Genomic DNA, 20,044 nt, shown 5'->3' on the forward strand with positions numbered 1-20,044 from the left:
GGAGGCAGGGGAGTCACCCAGGAGGCAGATGCAGTATTCAAGCTGGGATCTCCAAACTTGCAATTCTTCAAACTTTCAAGCCTTAAATTGACCTTACTTTGCCTTACAATAAAAAAGGGATTCTTTATTTTGAACATCTGATCGATAATGAAGTCATTTTCTAATTTTTGTGGGTCTTTCTCACATTTCTCATTTTTCTATTAAAATATTAAAGGGAGAACCATATTTTCATAATAAGTGCTCTTAAAATAATGGAGTACGGGCTTCATCTTATTTCATGAAATTTTCTTTGAGGATTACTTCTTCAGAATTCAGTCATCAAATATCTGAGCTGCAACTGTGTTCAAAGGTTTCAACTACATAAAATGAGCCAGTGGTATTTTCTGTAGTCGAATTGTCACTCACTCAATGAATCAGTAATATGTATTGCCCTCTTACTCTGTGCACAGTACAGTACTAAGCACTTGGGAGTATACAGATGTAAGAAACAAATTCTGCCCTCAGGTAACTTAGATTCAGTGAGCAAATTCACTAGTGCTTAGGTGTGGTGGTATTGAAGTGGCAGGAGGGGACAGTAATGTGGAGAGTTGAGAGTTTAATTTGGGCAGGCCCCTAAAAAAGAGGTGTGATTAGAAGTCATATTTATTGAGTGCTTACTATGTGCAGAGGACTGAAATAAGTGCTTGGAAGAGAACAACATAACAGACACATTCCTGAGCTTACTGACTGGATATATAATTTTAAATATATATATAGCTTGATATATATAACTTGGTATAACAGTCTTGATATAAATAAATAAAATTACAGATATGTACATAATTGCTAAGGGGCTAGGAGGGGGGATGAATAAAGGGAGCAAGTCAGGGTGACACAGAAGGGAGTGGAAGAAAAGGAAAGAGGGCTTAGTCAGGGAAGGCTTCTTGGAGGAGATGTACCTTCAATAAGGCTTTGAAGCAGGGGGGATAATTGTCTGTCGGGTATGAAGATGGCTGCCAGATGTGAAAGGGAGGGAGTTCTTGGAAGAAGGGAGGGTGTGAGCCAAAAGTCGGTTGTGAGAGAGATGAGAATGAGGCACAGGGAGTAGGTTAGCTTGAGAGGAGTGAAATGCACAGGCCTGGTTGTAGTGGAAGAGGAGTGAGGTTAGGTAAAAGGATGAGAGCTGATTTAATTGCTCAAAGCCAATGGTCAGGGGTTTCTACTTCATTCAGAAAGGAATGACCAACCAATGGAGGACTTGAAGGAGTGTGGGGATGTGTGCAAATCAGTGTTGTAGAAAAATGTTTTGGGCAACAGAGTTAAGTTTGGACTGGATAAGGGAGAGTTTGGAGGCAAGAACTTCGGCAGGGAGGTCAAGGAAATAGTTTAGATAAGAAATGACATATACTTGGATCAGCATGCTGGCTTTTAGATGGAGAGGAAGAAGCAGATCCTGAAGACGTGAAGAAAGATATGACAGGATTTTGTTCCTGACTGAATCTGGGAATTGAAAGAGCGAAAAGTGTCTAAAATTAATGCTACGATTGAAGGTTAAACTGTGAGCCCCTTATGCTGTGAATACCAAATAAGACAGAAGCTGGGAGTACCCAATGACAGAGTATTTACCCCTGTGCTTTAATACATCTATATATAAGCACTTAACAAAACCACAATTATTTTATTGTGAACACAAATAACTGTCATTGAAATGGGACATAGAGATACCCCAGAAAATTACATAAATCTCGTTTAGGCAACATTTATTGCTTCCTCTCTCAACTTGTTTTTTTTTACCAGAACTGCTAAAAGGAAAAAAGTAGACTGTTTCAGTTTTACTTCTGTATCTCCATCTGTCTGGAAGGGGAGGGGAAGGGAAGAAAGACAGCAGGATCATTTTAATAACCAAGAGTCTCTTTTATTCTATTTATTTTAAAATTTGGGAAGTGACTGAGAATAGCCCTTCTCCCCAAATGATTCCTTTTCTTTTTCAATCAAAATGTGCTGAGTTGTCACTTTTGTTCTCTGACTTTTCATATCAGTTTGGATGAGTTAGGCCCAAACTTGGGCTTGCAACTTCGAGATCCAACTTCTCTTCAGACCAAGCACATTTCTGTTCATAAAGCAGATTTCTATATTCCACTTTTCCTGTTTATTCTCATCCTTTCCAGCTCATCTTTTGATTTTTCCTCTTTTCCCAAATGTCAGCTAGAAAAAATCTCTTGCCAAGGGACATGGAACTTGGATTTCATGGTAATACTAAACTGGCCAGCTTTTTTTCCCCCTGGCATTGTGTGTTAAGAACACTGCATCAAAATTTGACCTACTTATTGCATATTTGCCTCTCTTTCCAAGTCAGTGTGTTTTTCCCCAAAACAAAGGCCCATATTCTTCCATCAAGCAAGGGTGTGGGCATGTGAAAACCTGATTATTCCAGAACAAGTAAATTAAATTGTGTCACTGGGAAATTTCTTACGATTACAACTGAATCCAGGACAGTGGAGTGTGTAGCAAAAGAGATACATTATTTATGCTTCATGTTAAAGCATATTTCCCACGGAAGTCCATTGCTCATGTGAACCTTTAAGTTTTTTTCTGCTAGTTAACTATGCTGCCTGCACAGAAAAATTGTATATGTTCTAATGTACTGAAGGATTCTACATTTCTTCCTGTGAATTTAAATCAAGGAGCCATAAACACCCAAAGTGAAATGGTGAAGTAATAGATTTTGTGATATTTCATTTTCAAGGGCCTTTTTTGTTTGTTTTTTGGGGGGTTTTGGCTAAAGGGAGCACATTTGTAATGTTGAAATGACATATGCACCATTTTGTAACTTTTATGTAAACAAAAGTGTTTTCCATTATCCATTCTACAAAGTGTTATTTAGAAAATCATAAAGTCAAGGAAGAACTTTCAAGATTATTAAAGTTGGAAATCAAATCAAAGAAAGCTATGGCTTTTATTAAGTGGTAATAATATTTATTGAGTGGCCATTGAGTTCAGTGCACTGTGCTGGCTTAGTGGGTACGGCGGCATGGGCCTGGAAGTCAGAAGGCTGAGAATTCTAATTCTGGCTCTGCCACTTATCTGCCTTATGACCTTGGGCAAGTCACTTCACTTCTTTGGGCCTCAATTCCTTCATCTGTAAAATGTTCCCTCATCTGAGACTGTGAGCCCCATGTGGGACAGGGATTGTGTCCAACCCAATTGTCTTGTATACACCCCAGTGATTAATACAGTGCCTGGCACGTAGTAAGCACTTAACAAATATCACAATTATTAATTATTATTATTGTACTAGGTGTTCAGTAAGTACCAAACAAGCAAGTGAAATGTGCGTCAAACAGAAACTCCTTACTATCAGGTCAGCTCTCCTCCTGCTACCTTACCTCACCTATCACCTACTACAACCTAGACCCCACACTTTGCTCCTCTAATGCTGGCCTACTCACTGTTCCTCGATCGGGTCTATCTCATCACCGACCCTTGGCCCATATTCTCCCTCTGGGCTGGAATTCCTTCCTCCTTCATATATGACAGAACTCTAAAAGCCCTTCCCTGACTACACCCTCATTTTCCCTACTCATTCTCCCTTCTGTGTCACCAATGTAGCCCTTAAGCACTTGATATTCTTCCCACCCTCAGCCCATGGCATTTATGTAATTATTCTAATATTCTGCCATTTCCTTTTTCTCTATTTATTTGAAAGTCTGTCTTTCCGTCTAGATTGTGAGCTCCTTGTGGGCAGAGATCACGCTCACCAGTTTTGGTGTACTCTACCCTCCCAATCTCATAGTACAGTGCTCTGCACAGAGTAAGTACCCAACAAATACCGTTAACTGAGTGATATATAAAAGTAAGCATGTTCAAGAACTGGAGATAAGGCCAGTATTCACACTGTCAAATCAGTCAATCCTATTTATTGAGTGCTTACTGTGTGCAGAGCATTGTACTAAATGCTTGGGAGAGTACAGCGTAACAGAGTTGGCAGACATGTTCCCTGCCTCCTCTAGACTCTAAGCTCATTCTTCTTCAATAGTATTTATTGAGCACTTACTATGTGCAGAGCACTGTACTAAGCACTTGGAATGTACAATTCGGATGCACAATGTACAATAACCTCGTTGTGGGCAGGGAACATGTCTACCAACTCTGTTATGTTATATTCTCCCAAGCGCTTAGTATAGTACTCTGCACACAATAAGTGCTCAATAAGTATAATTGATTGACAGAAAATATAAGTAAATAAATTACAGAGATGTACAAAATGCTGTGAGGCTGAGGTAGGAGTGAATGAAGGGTGCAAATCCAAGTGCAAGGACTGTGCAGAAGGGAGTGGGAGAAGAGAAAATGAGAGCTTAGTCGGGGAAGGCCTCTTGGAAGAGATGTGCCTTTAATAAGGCTTTGAAGGTGGGGAGAGTGATCATCTACTGGATATGAAGAGGGAGGGTGTAGCAGACCAGAGACAGGTCATGGGTGAGAGGTCAGTGGCAAGATAAGACTGAGGTACAGTGAACAGGTTGGCATTAGAGGAGTGAAGCGTGAAGACTGGCTTGTGTTAGGAGAGCAGCTAAGTGGGGTAGAGGGGCAAGGTGATCATTTTAAATCAGTGGTAAGGAGTTTCTATTTGATGCGCAGGTGGGAGGGCAACTGGAAGTTCTTGAGGAGTGGGGAAAAATGAACTGAATGTTTTTGTAGAAAAATTATCTAGACAGCTGAGGAAATTATGACTGGAGTGGGGAGAGACAGGAGGCAGAGAGGTCAGCAAGGAGGCTGATGCAGTAATCAAGGCAGGATAGGATAAATCCTTGGACAAGTGATAGGATAATGTGGTAGCAGTTTAGTTGGAAATGTCATGAGCTGGAAGTCCTGTCACACCGGACTATTCCCTTTCAGTCCCATAATGTACCTTAGAGACCCCAGCACACCTAGGGAATTCATGGGCTTACTCAGTGTTTGGATGTACTTTGAAATGATCTCAGGAATTTCAAAGCAAATTCCCAAACCTACCCTAGAGCAGACCAAATGGCTTCATTTTCCCAGAACAGTTTTCCTAGGGACTGTTCTCTAGACTGAAAACTCACTATGTGCAGAGGGCGTGTCTCTCAACTCTGTTTTGTAATAATAATGTTGGTATTTGTTTGTTAAGCGCTTACTATGTGCCAAGCACTGTTCTAAGCGCTGGGGTAGACACAGGGGAAGCAGGTTGTCCCACGTGGGGCTCACAGTCTTCATCCCCATTTTACAGATGAGGTAACTGAGGCACCGAGAAGTTAAGTGACTTGCCCAAAGTCACACAGCTGACAAGTGGCCGAGCCGGGATTCGAACCCATGACCTCTGACTCCAAAGCCCGTGCTCTTTCCGCTGAGCCACGCTGTACTCTTCCAAGTGGTTAGTACAGTGCTCTGCCCTCAGTAAGTGTTTAGTAAATACCACTGATTGATTCACATCTGGGATGTCTTGGGACCACATAGATTCACATTGTTCCTACTGCCACAGGCTAATCAACATCTGCTGCTGGGTGCTAGATAGCTAGGTGAAGGGTAGAAATAACTTCCTGGGCATTGCAAAGTAGACGGATTGGTTCCTTTGCTTTCCTTGCCTGTACTTCCATCCCAAATGCTCCCCACCACTAATTTCCCCAGTGCAATTAATGTTGGTATTTATTAAGCGCTTACTATGTGCAAAGCATTGTTCTAAGCACTGGGGGGATACAAGGTGATCAGGTTGTCCCTCATGGGGCTCACAGTCTTCATCCCCATTTTACAGATGAGGTAACCGAGGCCCAGAGAAATTGTGACTTGCCCAAAGTCACACAGCTGACAAGTGGCAGAGCCGGGACTAGAACCCACGACCTCTGACTCCCAAGCCCGGGCTCTTTCCACTGAGCCACGCTGCTTCAATTGACAACACCACTATGCTCTCCAGTTCATATTTCATTTCCTTAAAACATCAGTCTGCCCACATCTCCCCAATTCTCTCTATAGCTAGTAAAAACTCCTGACCATTGTTTTAAAACACTCAGCACTCTCTCTCCCTGCTCCTTATCCTCACTCCTCCCTGACTACACCCAGTTTCCTCATCCTGTCATGGTGCCTCATTCTCATCTCTGCTTGCTCCCGGCCTCTTGCTCTGGCTTTTCCTTCAGCCTGGGATTCCCTCTCACTTCACAACTACCAGACCACTCATAAGTCTCCCCATCTTCAAGGCCCTTCTGCAATCATATTTCCACCATAAAGACTTCCCTCATTAATTTCTCCCCTAGAGCACAGACTGGGAGTCAGAAGGACCTGGGTTCTAATCCCTTCTCTGCCACTTGCCTGCTGTGTGATCTTGGGCAAGTCACTTCACTTCTCTGGGCCTCAGATCCCACATCTGTAAAATGGGAATTAAGAGTGAGAGCCCTATGTGGGAAAGGGACTGTGCCCAACGTGATTATCATATATCTCCCCCAGCGCTTAGCACAATGCCTGGCATATAGAAAGTGCTTTACAAGTGCAACAAAATATCATTATGTCCCCTTACTAAAATATATAGCTCCCAACATTCCCATTATCTTTCCAGCAACACCTAGGTACTTGGGTACTCACATACCCCTGTTTCTCTCATTTACAATTCTGTAAACTCTACTTCTTCCTCCTACCTCTAATTTATTTTAGCTTCTTTCTCTCTCACTATATGGCAAACTCCTTGAGGGCAGGAGTCATGTCTACTAAGTCTAACATACTTTCCCAAATGCTTCCTACAGTGCTCTGCACACAGTAAGTGCTCAATACACATTACTGATTAACTCAGGGGATCTATTTACAAAGCAATCAGAAGGCACACCCAAGGACAGTTCTTATGGAAAATTTACTCTGCACAACCCCAGCCTAACACACTGCAGCGAACACTCTAAATTGAAGTCAAAAAGAGGTAGTTATCCTTGATGTCAACTCCGTGGGTGTGATGGGATGCAGGGAGACTCATCCTATTCCTTGAATTGTACTTTCCAAGCACTTAGTATAGTGCTCTGCACACAGTAAGTGGTCAATAAATACTATTGAATGAATGAATGGATCACAGCCAAAGTGATGCTATGAAAAATAACCTTCAGGATAAGTTTGGTTGAAAGCTGGAAAAATAACTTCAGGGAAGGAAAGGAGAGGAAGATACATAGAACCAGAGTCAAGCAGGCTGACTTATTTACACTTTCCAAAATGTCCAGAAAGATTGTGGTTGATCTCGGTTCCCCTTCTTTTACTTCAGAGTGTTCACAATAGAAGAAAATCCCTATTTGTATTATTTTAATCCTCCTCTGGTATAGTAGTACTAAGATATTTCTTGAGCACTAGAATTCAATGCTCAGTTTTGGGTGCTTGGGAGAGTACATCAGAAGTGGGAAATGTGTTCCCTACCCACAGGAAGTTTACACTTTCACTGGGGGCGTAGTTAAGCTAAACTGCCCCAAACTTTTCATAAATTTAATGAGGTGGCCTGGGTGGGCAATCACAGCTATTTTGGACTCCCACCCTGAGTCATCCCAAATTAATGACAGAAAACTTAGAATTTCTAATCAGGACTTCAAAGAACCCAGATGATTTTCTGGCCCGTTTGTTCTATGAAGCCCTGCCCTCTTCCAGTCCTTAGAATCCCTGCTCCTTCTTTGCCACCTCTGCATTCAAACTAAAATGTTGGCATTGCAGGTTATCACACTCCTCTAGGAATAACTGGATAAGGAATAATGTATCAATAGCAATATTTAGGTACCAGTAGATCTATGATGGCAGAAGACAGGACATTTTGGAGAAAATATATACATAGACTCGCTATGAATTGGAACCAACTCGACTGCACTTGATAATAATAATAATAGATCTATGAAAACATTTTCAAACATTAGGTAATTGTGGTCCTTCGTTCTGTGAAGAGAAGGCAAAACTCAAAGTGTATTAGTACTGTAATTTATTTATTAGCTAGGTAACTGCTCTTGGACATATTTCTGTTTCTTGACATCGCCATGTTTCAGCTATAAAAGAACCTGTACACCAAATCCAAAAATAAAAATCATATAACGTTTTGTTCATCCTTTACAGGCTGAATTTGATCAGAAAAATGACTCCTTGTTTTTTAAGGATGGCCAAAGAAGAATTGACTTTGTTTTAGTGTATGAAGATGAGCGTAAGAGAGACAACAGTAGAAAGAATTTACATAAACAAAGGGTAAGTTTATTCCTCTTGTTTCTAAGTATCATAAATTGCAGAAAAATGGAAAAATAAATGTCACTGACATGATGTTACAGTTAACATTAGTCCTTCATTTACAACTCAGATATATTTATATGCATACACAGAGTCAATAGATCAGTGGTGTTTATTGAGCACTTAGTAAGTATGACAAGGTAACCAATTTTTACGTCATCAGAAGTATATATATAATTGCCCTTCATATTTGAAGAAAACACAATGACAGTAAAGTTCACGTGTGTGAGTGTGTGTGTGTGTGTTTGTGTGTGCACTGTGGCCAATGCAAGTGCCACAGTTCTGGCCATATTGAGCTCAAAAAGGTTGGGGGGTGGTGTTGGACTAAATGTCTGCAGTGGCTGGTGCTGTTTTCTGTTTACCCTCCTTTTCTTTCTTTACACATTAAACTTTTGCTCAGAGAGCCCTTCCCTTCTTTATGGCAGTTCACCATTCAGGTCTGTCTTCAGCAGCTGACTCCCACTTTTCAGCTGGGCTGTAACATGGTGTGAGGCTTTGTTTTACATTGTCCCTAAATTGCTTCCTCTGCTCTCCTTGCTTTCAGTGTCCCATTTTCAGCTTTTTCATATAGTAGCTGTTTGGCTATCCTATTGTCACTCATTCTCTTCATATGCCCTACCCAGCATAGCTGTGTTTAAGTGAGCATAACTTCATTGCTAGGAGACCAACTCATTCCAGAATTTCATTGTTCATGGTCTTGTCCTTCCATCTGATATTGAGTATGGCTTGTTGAAGGACCCGTTCAAGGTTAATGATTACAGAGCACTTTGGGCAATGCTGGGGAGAGTATGCCAGAAACCAACAGAGTTTCCCACACTAGTTGATCAGGGATATTTATTGAGCATTTTCTGTGTGCAAAGCACCATGCTAAGCACTTGGGAGAACAGAATAGACTTGGTAGATGCAATCTTTACCCTCGAGATACTTACAATCTAGTGGCACTGATAATCTAGTGCCATCTACTATTAATGCCAGCAATAATGATCATAATAACAATAAAGTTGTATTTGGTGCCTGCAGTCTATTTGCTGCATATTAGCAATAAAGTAATGGGCCTTATTAAATCTTTCTAATAAAATTATTTTCAGCAACAGGAGATAACATAATATGCATCTTGAGTAATCATCAGAAAACAATTTGTATTCATCTCTTCCCTCTCTCATATGCTTGGAATAATGCTGAGTAGTACTACAGTAAATTAAAAGCCAAAATCCCTTAATACATATAGACAGGCAATTCAAATTTTACACAAGAGGCTTGCACTATTAATGACTAAAATCTTTGCTTTAAACATACCACATAAGTTTAATGGTTAATCTGGAAAATAATAAAAGTAATATTATTATCATCTCTGGCAAGGTAAATATGAATTCCTGAATGCAGGGTTGATATGTAATGAAGATTATTTTCATATCTTGTGTTTCAAAATGTAGTAATTTATAGTTATGCTATTAATCATTTTGACACCCCAAATCACAATTCAACAAAGCTATCAGCTCTGGAATCTTTTTATCTTTTGTCTGAGACTGGTTTATGATTTTATAACACATAATGTCAGTGCTGTCCTAGATGCAGAACAACACAAAGGAAGTACATTTATGAATCATGTCTTCTCTAAAGGAAAGGACAAATTATAAAGATTTATACATAAATTGCCAGAAGCTCCTAAAAATGCACTAAATTTAACTTTAACAGGGGCACCTAAGTGGGCTGCTATTTAGAGTATTTAATATATGAGTTCCAAAAGCATAAGAAATGAAATGAAAGCTCAAGTCAGACTGAGTAAATCCCTGCTAGACCCAAGAAATGATAGGCAGGAAAAACTTGCAGAGCATTTGACTGGAACAGTAGCTAAAAACTCTTCCCCTCTTCAAACCCCTACTGAGAGCTCACCTCCTCCAAGAGGCCATCCCAGACTGAGCTTCTCCTTTTCCCTCTGCTCCCTCTGCTCCCTCTCTGCTCCCCTTCCGCCCTCTGCTCCCTCCCCCTTCACCTCCCCTCAGCTAAGCCCCCTTTCCCTCTGCTTCTTCCCCTCTCCCTTCCCCTCCCCTCAGCACTGTGCTCATTTGTATATATTTTTATTACCCTATTTATTTTGTTAATGAGGTGTACATCCCCTTGATTCTATTTATCATGATTATGTTTTGTTTTTGTCCATCTGTCTCCGCTGATTAGACCGTAAGCCCATCATTGGGCAGGGATTGTCTCTATCTGTTGCCGAATTGTCCATTCCAAGCGCTTAGTACAGTGCTCTATACATAGTAAGCGCTCAATAAATACTATTGAATGAATGAATGGTGTCAGAATGTTACTTGAGGAAGTTTTTAGCTGACAGAGTTGGAGGATAGTGCTACTGGTGTGAGAATGTTTTATCTGTGGGCATGGGTGAGGCTGATAAAATCTCCTCCACATTTTTTTAATGGTATTTATTGGTATTTGTTAATGGCTTATGTGCCAGGCGTTGTACTAAATGCTGGAGTAGATAGAAGCTAATCAATTCATGTTCCACCTGGGGGTCACAGTCTTAATCCCATTTTACAGATGAGGTAATTAAGACACAGAAAAGTTAAGTGATTTTCCTAAGGTCACACAGCAGTCAAAGTGGAAGACCCGAAATTAGAACCTAGGTCCTTCTGACTGGCAGGCCTTTGCTTTATCCACTAGGCCACGCTGCTTCTCACATTGTTTGCATCTATGTCAAGATTCCCCCATCCTGCAAGGTTGTACTTGTTACCCAGAGTACCTAATGTCGTTGGGTTTCTCTTCCTTAATGTCGAAAAGCTTCTTCTTCAAACATTACCACAATCCAGTGGCTGCACAACAGGCCAATCTGGGCTGTGCCATGTTCCATTGCTCAGATGTACAGTCTGAAAAGCAATGTTGTTTTTTTTTTTCAATTCACCCTGTTTATAATTACCATTGAAGTCACCCTAGAGCAGCTGTTTGAGTTTCTTCTTGTCCATTTTCCTTATGTCCCTTCTGGTGAAGCTGTAATGCACTGTGGTGATGCTGGTGGTCTGATTGTTTCCAGAATCCATTTTAGTTTGTCATCGTGGTTTGCTACTTAATAATAAAAATAACGATGTCATTAAGAACTCACAATGTGCCAACACTGTGCTGAGTGCTGGACCCAACATCATAAGATTAGACCCAGTTAGATCTTTTGACTTCCAATCCCATGCTCTTTCCACTTCCCTAACACTGGATGTAAATACTGCTTGTTAATGGATTTGATGAAATTGTCTAGAAAGCAAATATGCCTTCTGCTGTAACCAGCAAACATCAGTCGATCATCATTTGATAGAAATCCCTCCCCCAACAAGATTCCACAATTAATAACTGGTGTCCCAAGTTGTATAAATAGGTCATGAGTTCGAATCCCAGCTCTGCCACTTGTCAGCTGTGTGACTTTGGGCAAGTCACTTAACTTCTCTGTGCCTCAGTTACCTCATCTGTAAAATGGGGATTAAGACTGTGAGCCCCATGTGGGACAACCCGATTCCCCTGTGTCTACCCCAGTGCTTAGAACAGTGCTCTGCACATAGTAAGCGCTTAACAAGTACCAACATTATTATTATAAATCCATCCATCAATTATTTATTTATTGAGTGCTTACTGTGTGCAGAACTCTGTGCAGAGCACTGTACTAAGTGCTTGGGAGAGTAGGGTAAACCAAAGTTGATAGCAAGGGAAAGGTGATTGAGGATTTTTAAAGCCAATGGTAATAATGCAGAGGTGGATGGGCAATCAGTCAATCAATCAACCATATTTATTGATTACTTTTTGTGTGCGGGGCACTGTACTAAGCACTTGGAAGAGTACAACACAACAGTAGAACAGACACATTCCCACACACATTACAGTCTAGAGGACTTTAAGGACAGAGGGCAACCACTGGAGGTTCTTGAGGAAGGGGGAAAGATGAAATGAACAGTTTTCTAGAAAAATGATCTGGGCAAGCAGAGAGAAGTATGGACTGAAATGGGGAGAGACCGAAAACACTCATGTTTATTTGATCATTTAGTTTGATTACTCTAAATATTTCTAAGTCTGTCTTCCCTATTAGAAAGTAAACTTCTCATGGGCAGAGAGTTTATCACATTTTTATTTGTTTTTTACTTTCTAAGTGCTTAGTTCAGTGGCTTGCATACAGTGGGTGTTCAATAAATACTATTTACTATGACTAGTATGGACCGGGCAGTGTATGACCTAGTCAATAGAGCATGGACCTGGGAGTTAGAAGGACCTGGGTTCTAAACCCAGTTACGCCACTTGTCTGCTGTGTGATCTTGGGCAAGTCACTTAATTTCTCTTTGTCTCTTACCTCATCTGTAAAATGGGGATCAAGACTGTGAGGCCCATGGGGACAGGGACTTTGTCCAACCTGAACAGTGTTTGACACATAGTAAGCGCTTAACAAATGCTACTATTATTATTATTACTAAGTGTTTGGGACAGTACAATAGAGTTGAAGATGTGGTTCTTGCCCTCAAGAAGTTTATAATCTAGCCAGGAAGCCAGACAAAAATAATTATAGGTAGAAGGGAAAGAAGAATGGAAAGGTGGGCATGTGGATGAGTAAGTGCTTAAATTAGAAGAGTATATAAATCTATATGTTCAGAAGTGTCCAAAGTGGTTGTGAGTCTGATGCATAGGTGGCATGTAAGCACAGAAGAGGTATTTGGGAGGTTTCACCTTGGAGAAAGGAAAGATTAATTGGGGAAGCCCTCTTGAAGTTGGTGTGATTTCAGAAGAGCTTTGAAGATAGGAGGGAGAGCTGTGGCCTGGCATATGTGAAGTGAGAGAGCTTTCAGACTGGAAAGATCGCATGAGCAAAAAGTCAGAGGTAGGGGAGTGGAAAATCTGGCAGAGTAATAAACTGAGAAGAAGTAGTGTGACCCAGGAAAAATCAATCAATCAATGGCATTGATTGAAAGCTTACTATATGCAGAGCACTGTACTGAGCTCTGAGAAGCAGCGTGGCTCAGTGGAAAGAGCATGGGCTTTGGAGTCAGAGGTCATGAGTTCGAATCCCCGCTCTGCCACTTGTCAGCTGTGTGACTGTGGGCAGGTCACTTCACTTCTCTGGGCCTCAGTTACCTCATCTGTAAAATGGGGATTAAGACTGTGAGCCCCACATGGGACAACCTGATTCCCCTGTGTCTACCCCAGCACTTAGAACAGTGCTCTGCACATAGTAAGCGCTTAACAAATACCAACATTATAATTATTATGAGCTCTTGGGAGAGTACAATAAAACAGAATTAGCAGGCACGCTATCTGCCCATATGAGCTTACAGTCTAGAGGGGGAGACAGATGTTAATATAAATAAATAATTTATAATATATAAATTAAAGATATGTACAAAAGTGTCATAGACTACAGTGGGGTGAATATCAAATGCCCAAAGGCCACAGATCCAAGTGCTTATGTGATGCAGAAGGGAATCAGAGGACCTGGGTTCTAGTCCTGACTCTGCAACATGCCTGCAAAATGACCTTGGGCAGGACACTTAGTTTCCTCAGAAGTAAAGTGGGAATTCAAAATTTGTTCGCCCTCCCCTCTTATTCTGTGAGCCCCAAAGGGTAGGAACTTGATTATCTTGGTACTTAGCACAGTGATTGTCACAAAGTACTTACTTTGGCTCTTAATTTGATGGTAGAGGGCCACACAAAACCTTACACAGGAAAGGAAAACCCACTAGCTGATCACCCTCTCCTAAAAATCCACTATTGAAAATCAAAGAAATAAATGTTGATCTTCTAAACACAACATCAGGGGAAAGCTTTAATGCAGTCCTCTACTACTACAAATAATGCAGTCGAGTTTCCTGCATTTGGGGAAATCACAGAGGTCAGCACACCCACAGTGCAATGGATGAGCCTCACCCTGGGAAAACTATTCATTCATTCAATATTTATTGAGCACTTACTGTGTGCAGAGCTCTGTACTAAGCACTTGGGAGATTACAGTATTACAACAAAGAGACATATTCCTGCCTACAACGAGTTTACAGTCTAGAGGGGAAGACAGACATTAATATATATAAGTAAATAAATTACATATGTGCTGATCATGTCTGTGATGAAGATGGAGGTGTCTCCTTGTAATAATAATAATGATAATAGTGGTATTTGTTAAGCACTCACTATTTACCAGGCAGTATTCTAAGTGCTAGGGTCGATACAAGATAATCAAGTTGAACATAGTCCCTGTCCCACAAAGGACACACAGTCTTAATGCCCATTTTACAGATGAGGGCACTGAGGTATGGGAGAAGTCACACAGCAGGCAAGTGGCAGAGCTGGGGTTAGAATGCAGGTCTTTCAGAATCCCAGGCTCATGCTCTGTAATAATAATAATGATGATGGTATTTGTTAAACACTTTCTATGTGCCAAGCACTGTTCTAAGCGCTGGGGTAGATACCAGGTAATCAGGTTGTCCCATGTGGGGCTCACAGTCTTCAACCCTATTTTACAGATGAGGTAACAGACACAGAGAAGTTAAGTGACTTGCCTAAAGTGACATAGCACACAAATGGCGGAGCTGCGATTAGAACCCATTACCTCTGATTTCCAAGTCTGTGCTCTATCCACTAGGCCACGCTGCTTCTCAAAGTGGGTGAGTTCTGGGATGTGTCAAAGCCTTTGGTTTGGTTTGTTTTACTAGCCCTGTATCTTTTTAGCCTTGGCATCCTACTTCTTGGCACATTTGCTTCCAGTTCGTTCTGTTTCCCAGATGTAGATTTCAGTAAGCATTCCTTCTGGCAGAGTTGAGAGGCTCTATAGGTGCTCTTGATGGCTGGTTTCACTGAATAAATGCCCTCTGATCTTGGAGCCATTTTCATGAATTTCTTCTGACAGTGCCCTCGTTTCTTAAAGGCTGCCTGGCAGAGAATATCCCAAAGACAGGTTCCCCTCCAAAACTCCCAACTTTCTTTAAGAAGCACTGAATTTCATCAGGACTTTTACAGCTTGGAGACAATCAAATGTTTGCTTTGTTAGAATCAAATCCAGTGAATTCTTAGGGATCATGGTGACGGGGCCCAAAAATAGCTGGCATAAATGAAATCCACAGATCACCCAAAGCCCATTCGCATATGTATCCCTATCTCCTTCTCGGGGGTAGGTTTTCGATGAGCCCAACAAGGTCGTGACCTAGGGCAGCCAAACCTCAAGTGGAAAACTAGGCCTTGCCCATCCCCTGCCACCTAAAAAATGGCCCCCATCCCAAGCTGCCTGACTCACCACAATTATACTGCCACTTGGGAAATGCAGTCTACCTCCAAGAGCTCCAAAGCTGCCCTGGCCTGTTATTTTTGGATACATGTTGTGTTTTTTAAGTTCTAATTCCTTATTGTATTATTTTCAGACTCAGAGAAAAGTATTCAGTTTAAAGCTAATGACAGCTCTATCAATATTTAGCCTAACTTTACTCTATGGGAATGTTTGGAAACTACTTTCTAAATAAAGTAAAGCTTTTTTACAGCTGGAATGGCCTGCTTACTCAGGATTTTTTTTTATTTGTGGGCAAATTAACTACTGCTTTCAAAATGACAAACTCTACAACCTTAAGAAGATGGTGGGTTTTTCATTTCTAGGCAACTTTAAATACTGCATAATTCAGTAGCTTGCCCTGATTTTTAAAATGAATTGAATGCCCAACTGTAGAGGTATAATATTGTGTAAGTCAAGATGTTTAAGGACAGAAAGCTTCCGTATTTGTGACCGTGTCACCTTCATTTATTTTTTCCTTTATTCTCCTGACAACTTTATAAAGCAGTCAGGGTATTTTTATGAAACTTTACAACTTTAATTTATTTTAGAATGATAGGTAGAAAAGTGTATTATCCTCTTTACATATTTAATACTTATTGTTATTCCTCTCTGCACCATAATGGAGCTTCAGAATGTACCTAATCTCTTATGCTAGACAGTGACAATTTGGTCACCTCACAAGGCAGAGTGGATTTGACAAGATATATGGCATCAATCCTGAACAACCTAAATCAGGGCAAAGATTTTTATAGTCATTGCATCCAGTTTATTTATTTTGTGCTTATAGCTGTGGGTCACTGGAGCTATATTAATTATTTTTTTGTGCACTTATAGAACATTCTTAGTTAAAATTATGGTGGCTTGGGGATGAAATCTAAAACAAACCAGAAGATAATTTTATTTCATTTCTAGCAAGAAAGATAAACTATTTGACATAATGAAGAGCTGTCCAAAGCCTTAAAACCTATGTACTTGGTAATATGCTCTCTAGTGGCATGTAGAGAAGCTTAGTTTATTAGACTGTGAAATTTTGGTTGTCCTCAGTAAGTAGACTTTTCTTGATGGGACCCTGCTAGGCAAACATAATATGCCTGATCATTTGTTAGACCTTGCAGATACACCAGGAAAACAAGTTTGATCAATTTGTAAAACATCCCTTTTCTTCAGTGTAAATGAGTCATTCGAAATTAAAGGAATCACAGTTGCCTTGTTAAAATAAACATTAGAAAGAATGACGCTAGTGTTAATTTAGTCAGTAAAATAGGTCTCTTAAATGTGCTGGTTTTTATTTCATCATTTCAAGATATGTAATTCATTAATAATAATAATTATGGTATTTTTTAAGTGCTTACTATGTACCAGGCACTGTACTGAGCACTGGGATGGATATAAGTAAATCAGATGGAACACAGTCCCTTCTCCCACTTGAGGCTCACAGTCTCAATCCACATTTTACAGATGAAGTAACTGAGGCACAGAGAAGTGAAATGATTTGCCCAAGGTCACACAGCAGATAAGTAGCGGAGCCGGAATTAGAACCCATGACCTTCTGACTTCCAGGACCATGCTCTATCCACAACGCCATGCTGAGTCCCTCATAGGACAGGGTTTCTGCCTAACTTCCTCTTGTATCCTCTTTCCCAGTGCTCATTACAGTGGTTTGTACATGGTAAGCACTTAGGAATACTGTTATTTCTTTTTCTAAATCAAGATCAAGGCACATTAAGAGAGGGCCAGAGGGTAGGTGTGAAGGTAAGGTGTGAAGGAATGTGGCCCAATGCGCATGTGGAGGGGGTGGCAGGAGATTTTCTCTGAAGATACTGCTGGGAAGGATGGGAAAGTTGAAAAGGGGTCTGAGAAGAAGGAGGATGGAGGAGGAGGAGGGGTGATTTTGGGGAGCTCTTACCTTACCACATACCATTCCACTTATCATTCCACTTACCTTCATTCATTCATTCAATCTGATTTATTGAGTGTTTATTGTGTGCAAAGCACTGTACTAAGCGCTTGATAGAAAGTCCAGGTACTACAGCCTGCATGGCCTTGTGGAAAGAGCTTGGGTGTGAAAGTCAGAAGACCTCAGTTCTAGTCCCAGTTCTTCAACTGAGTGACCTTCAGAAAGTCACCTAATTGTTCTGTGCCTCAGTTTCCCCACCTGTAAAATGGGGATAAAATACCTGCTGACCCTCCCTTGGTTCCAGAGACCATGTCTGATATGATTTTCATTCATTCAATAGTATTTATTGAGCACTTACTATGTGAAAAGCACTGTACTAAGTGCTTGGAATGTACGATTTGGCAACCGATAGAGACAATCCCTGCCCAAAGATGGGCTCACGATTTTCTTACATCGCCCCCACCTCCTCCCTGCATTTCCCACCTAGTCAACACTTAATTACAACTATAATTAATGATCTTGATAATTCCTTACAGAGGGCTAGATCTTGAATTAAAATTATTTCTAGGAAGGTGATATTTTCCAAAAATTACTGGTCAGGATTTTACAAAGAGAGTAGAAATGGAAATAAAGCACAGTAGAATTAAAATGTAAGATGCAGGTGAACATTTAAAAACAAAACTGGGAAGGCCATTATGTTATATAAAGAAAAAAAATGATTCTGTGAAATAGATCAAGAAAAGCCTTGAGATTTGAGTACTGGCTTTGTAATCCGAAATCCTAAAGTCACTAAATCACTTAAACTCCTTTACAGCACAACTTCATCGATATTAAATAAACATGTCCCCAACTGTGTCATGTCACACTAAGCAGAAAGCTAAACAAACTAGAAACATAAGAGTGCCATCAGAATCTACTTTTATGTTGGTATTTGGCAGGAAAAGACTGACCCCATTCCTCAGATTCTTCTGAAGAAAAGTACATCCCAAAGCTCCCTAATTTTCAATCTGTTTCTAACAGACTGTGTAAAAAAATCCTCATTGTAGTTCATGAGAGGTAGTGAGTGGTGAAAATTGGGATGAAATGTATAATTTTCTTCACTCATGTTTAAATGGACCTGCCAGTTTAATTAAAGTGGTTGACTAATTCTATATGTGGTTGCTTTTCCTTGGAGTGTGAGTGTTGAAGACTTACAGTTCCCTAAGAAGGAAGGTTTATGTTGTTCAGGGATGCTAGTGTGAAGCCTCACTGACTTTTTTCCCTAATAATAATAATGATGATGGTATTTGTTAAGTGCTTAATATGATTAAATAAATAGAATAGTAAATATGTCTGTCTGATATAAGGAGGAAGGGTGTTCCAGGCCAGAGGCAGGATGTGGGCGAGAGGTCAGCCGTAAAATAGACAAGACTGAGGTACAATAAGAAGGTTAGCATTAGAGGAGCGAAGTGTTGGGCTGGGTTGTAGTGGGAGAGGAGTCAAGTGAGAGAGAAGAGGGCAAGGTGATTGAGTCCTCAGGCCTCCTGTCTCCCCTCCCCCACCCATCCCTTGCCCCCAACAATCTGGCCATCTACTTCGTTATGAAAATTAACACCATCAAGTCTGAGCTCCCCCAAATCACCCCCCATCCCCCTTCTTCTCGGCCCCCTTTTCAACTTTCCCATCCTTCCCAGCAGTATCTTCAGAGGAGATCTCCTGCCTCTTCTCAAGTGCCACCCCCTCCATGTGTGCATCGGACCCCATTCCTTCACACCTTATAAAAACTCTCACCCCTTTCCTCCTTAACTACCATCTTCAGCCAGTCACTCTCCAGTGGCTTCTTCCCCACTGCCTTCAAACATGCCCACGTCTCCCCCATTAAAAAAACTCTCCCTTAACCCCGCAACCCCCTCCAGTTATTGCCCCTTCTCCCTCCTATCCTTCCTCTCCGAACTCCATGAGCGGGTCATCTACACTTGCTGCCTTGATTTTCTTTCCTCCAACTCTCTCCTGGACCCCCTCCAATCTGGCTTCTGCCCTTTCACTCCACTTAAACTGCCCTCTCAAAGGTCACCAATGACCTCCTTCTTGCCAAATTCAATGGCTCCTACTCCATTCTAGTCCTCCTCGACCTCTTAGCTGCCTTTGACACTGTGGGCCATCCCCTTCTCCTCAACACGTTATCCATTCTTGGCTTCACTTACTCCATCCTCACCTGGTTCTCTTATCTCTCTGGCTGCTCATTTGCAGTTTCCTTCACAGACTCCTCCTCCCCCTCCCATCCCCTAACTGTAGGAGTCCCTTAAGGTTCAGTTCTTGGTCTCCTTCTATTCTCCATCTAAACTCACTCCCTTGGAGAATTCATTCACTCCCACAGCATCAACTATCATCTCTATGCAGATGACACTCAAATCTGTATCTCCTCCCCTGTTCTCCCTCCCTCCAGGCTCACATCTCCTCCTGCCTTCAGGACATCTCCACCTGGATGTCTGCCCACCACCTAAAACTCAACATGTCCAAGACAGAGCTCCTTATCTTCCCTCCCAAATCCTGTCCTCTCTGGAACTTTCCCATCACTGTGGATGGCACAACCATCCTTCCCATCTCACAATCCGCAACCTTGGTGACATCCTTAACTTTGCTCTCTCATTCACCCCATATATCCAATCCAT

At 41.2% G+C, this 20,044-nt stretch overlaps 1 protein-coding gene and 1 pseudogene across 2 annotated transcripts in view; one reads left to right on the forward strand and one right to left on the reverse strand.

The window, feature by feature from the left end:
* The window catches only part of ANO6 (anoctamin 6), a 230,809-nt gene that overhangs the window by 79,910 nt on the left and 130,855 nt on the right, over positions 1-20,044 (forward strand). For both annotated transcript variants that reach the window (XM_029058181.2, XM_029058182.2), the window contains exon 3: positions 8,053-8,178. In XM_029058181.2, the coding sequence (XP_028914014.1) occupies positions 8,053-8,178 (126 nt within the window). The remainder of the gene's footprint in view (positions 1-8,052; positions 8,179-20,044) is intronic.
* On the reverse strand, positions 13,994-14,139 carry LOC114809794 (annotated as a pseudogene).

The sequence above is a fragment of the Ornithorhynchus anatinus genome, chromosome 2 (assembly GCF_004115215.2).
Source record: "Ornithorhynchus anatinus isolate Pmale09 chromosome 2, mOrnAna1.pri.v4, whole genome shotgun sequence".
NCBI classification, from domain to species: Eukaryota; Metazoa; Chordata; class Mammalia; order Monotremata; family Ornithorhynchidae; genus Ornithorhynchus; species Ornithorhynchus anatinus.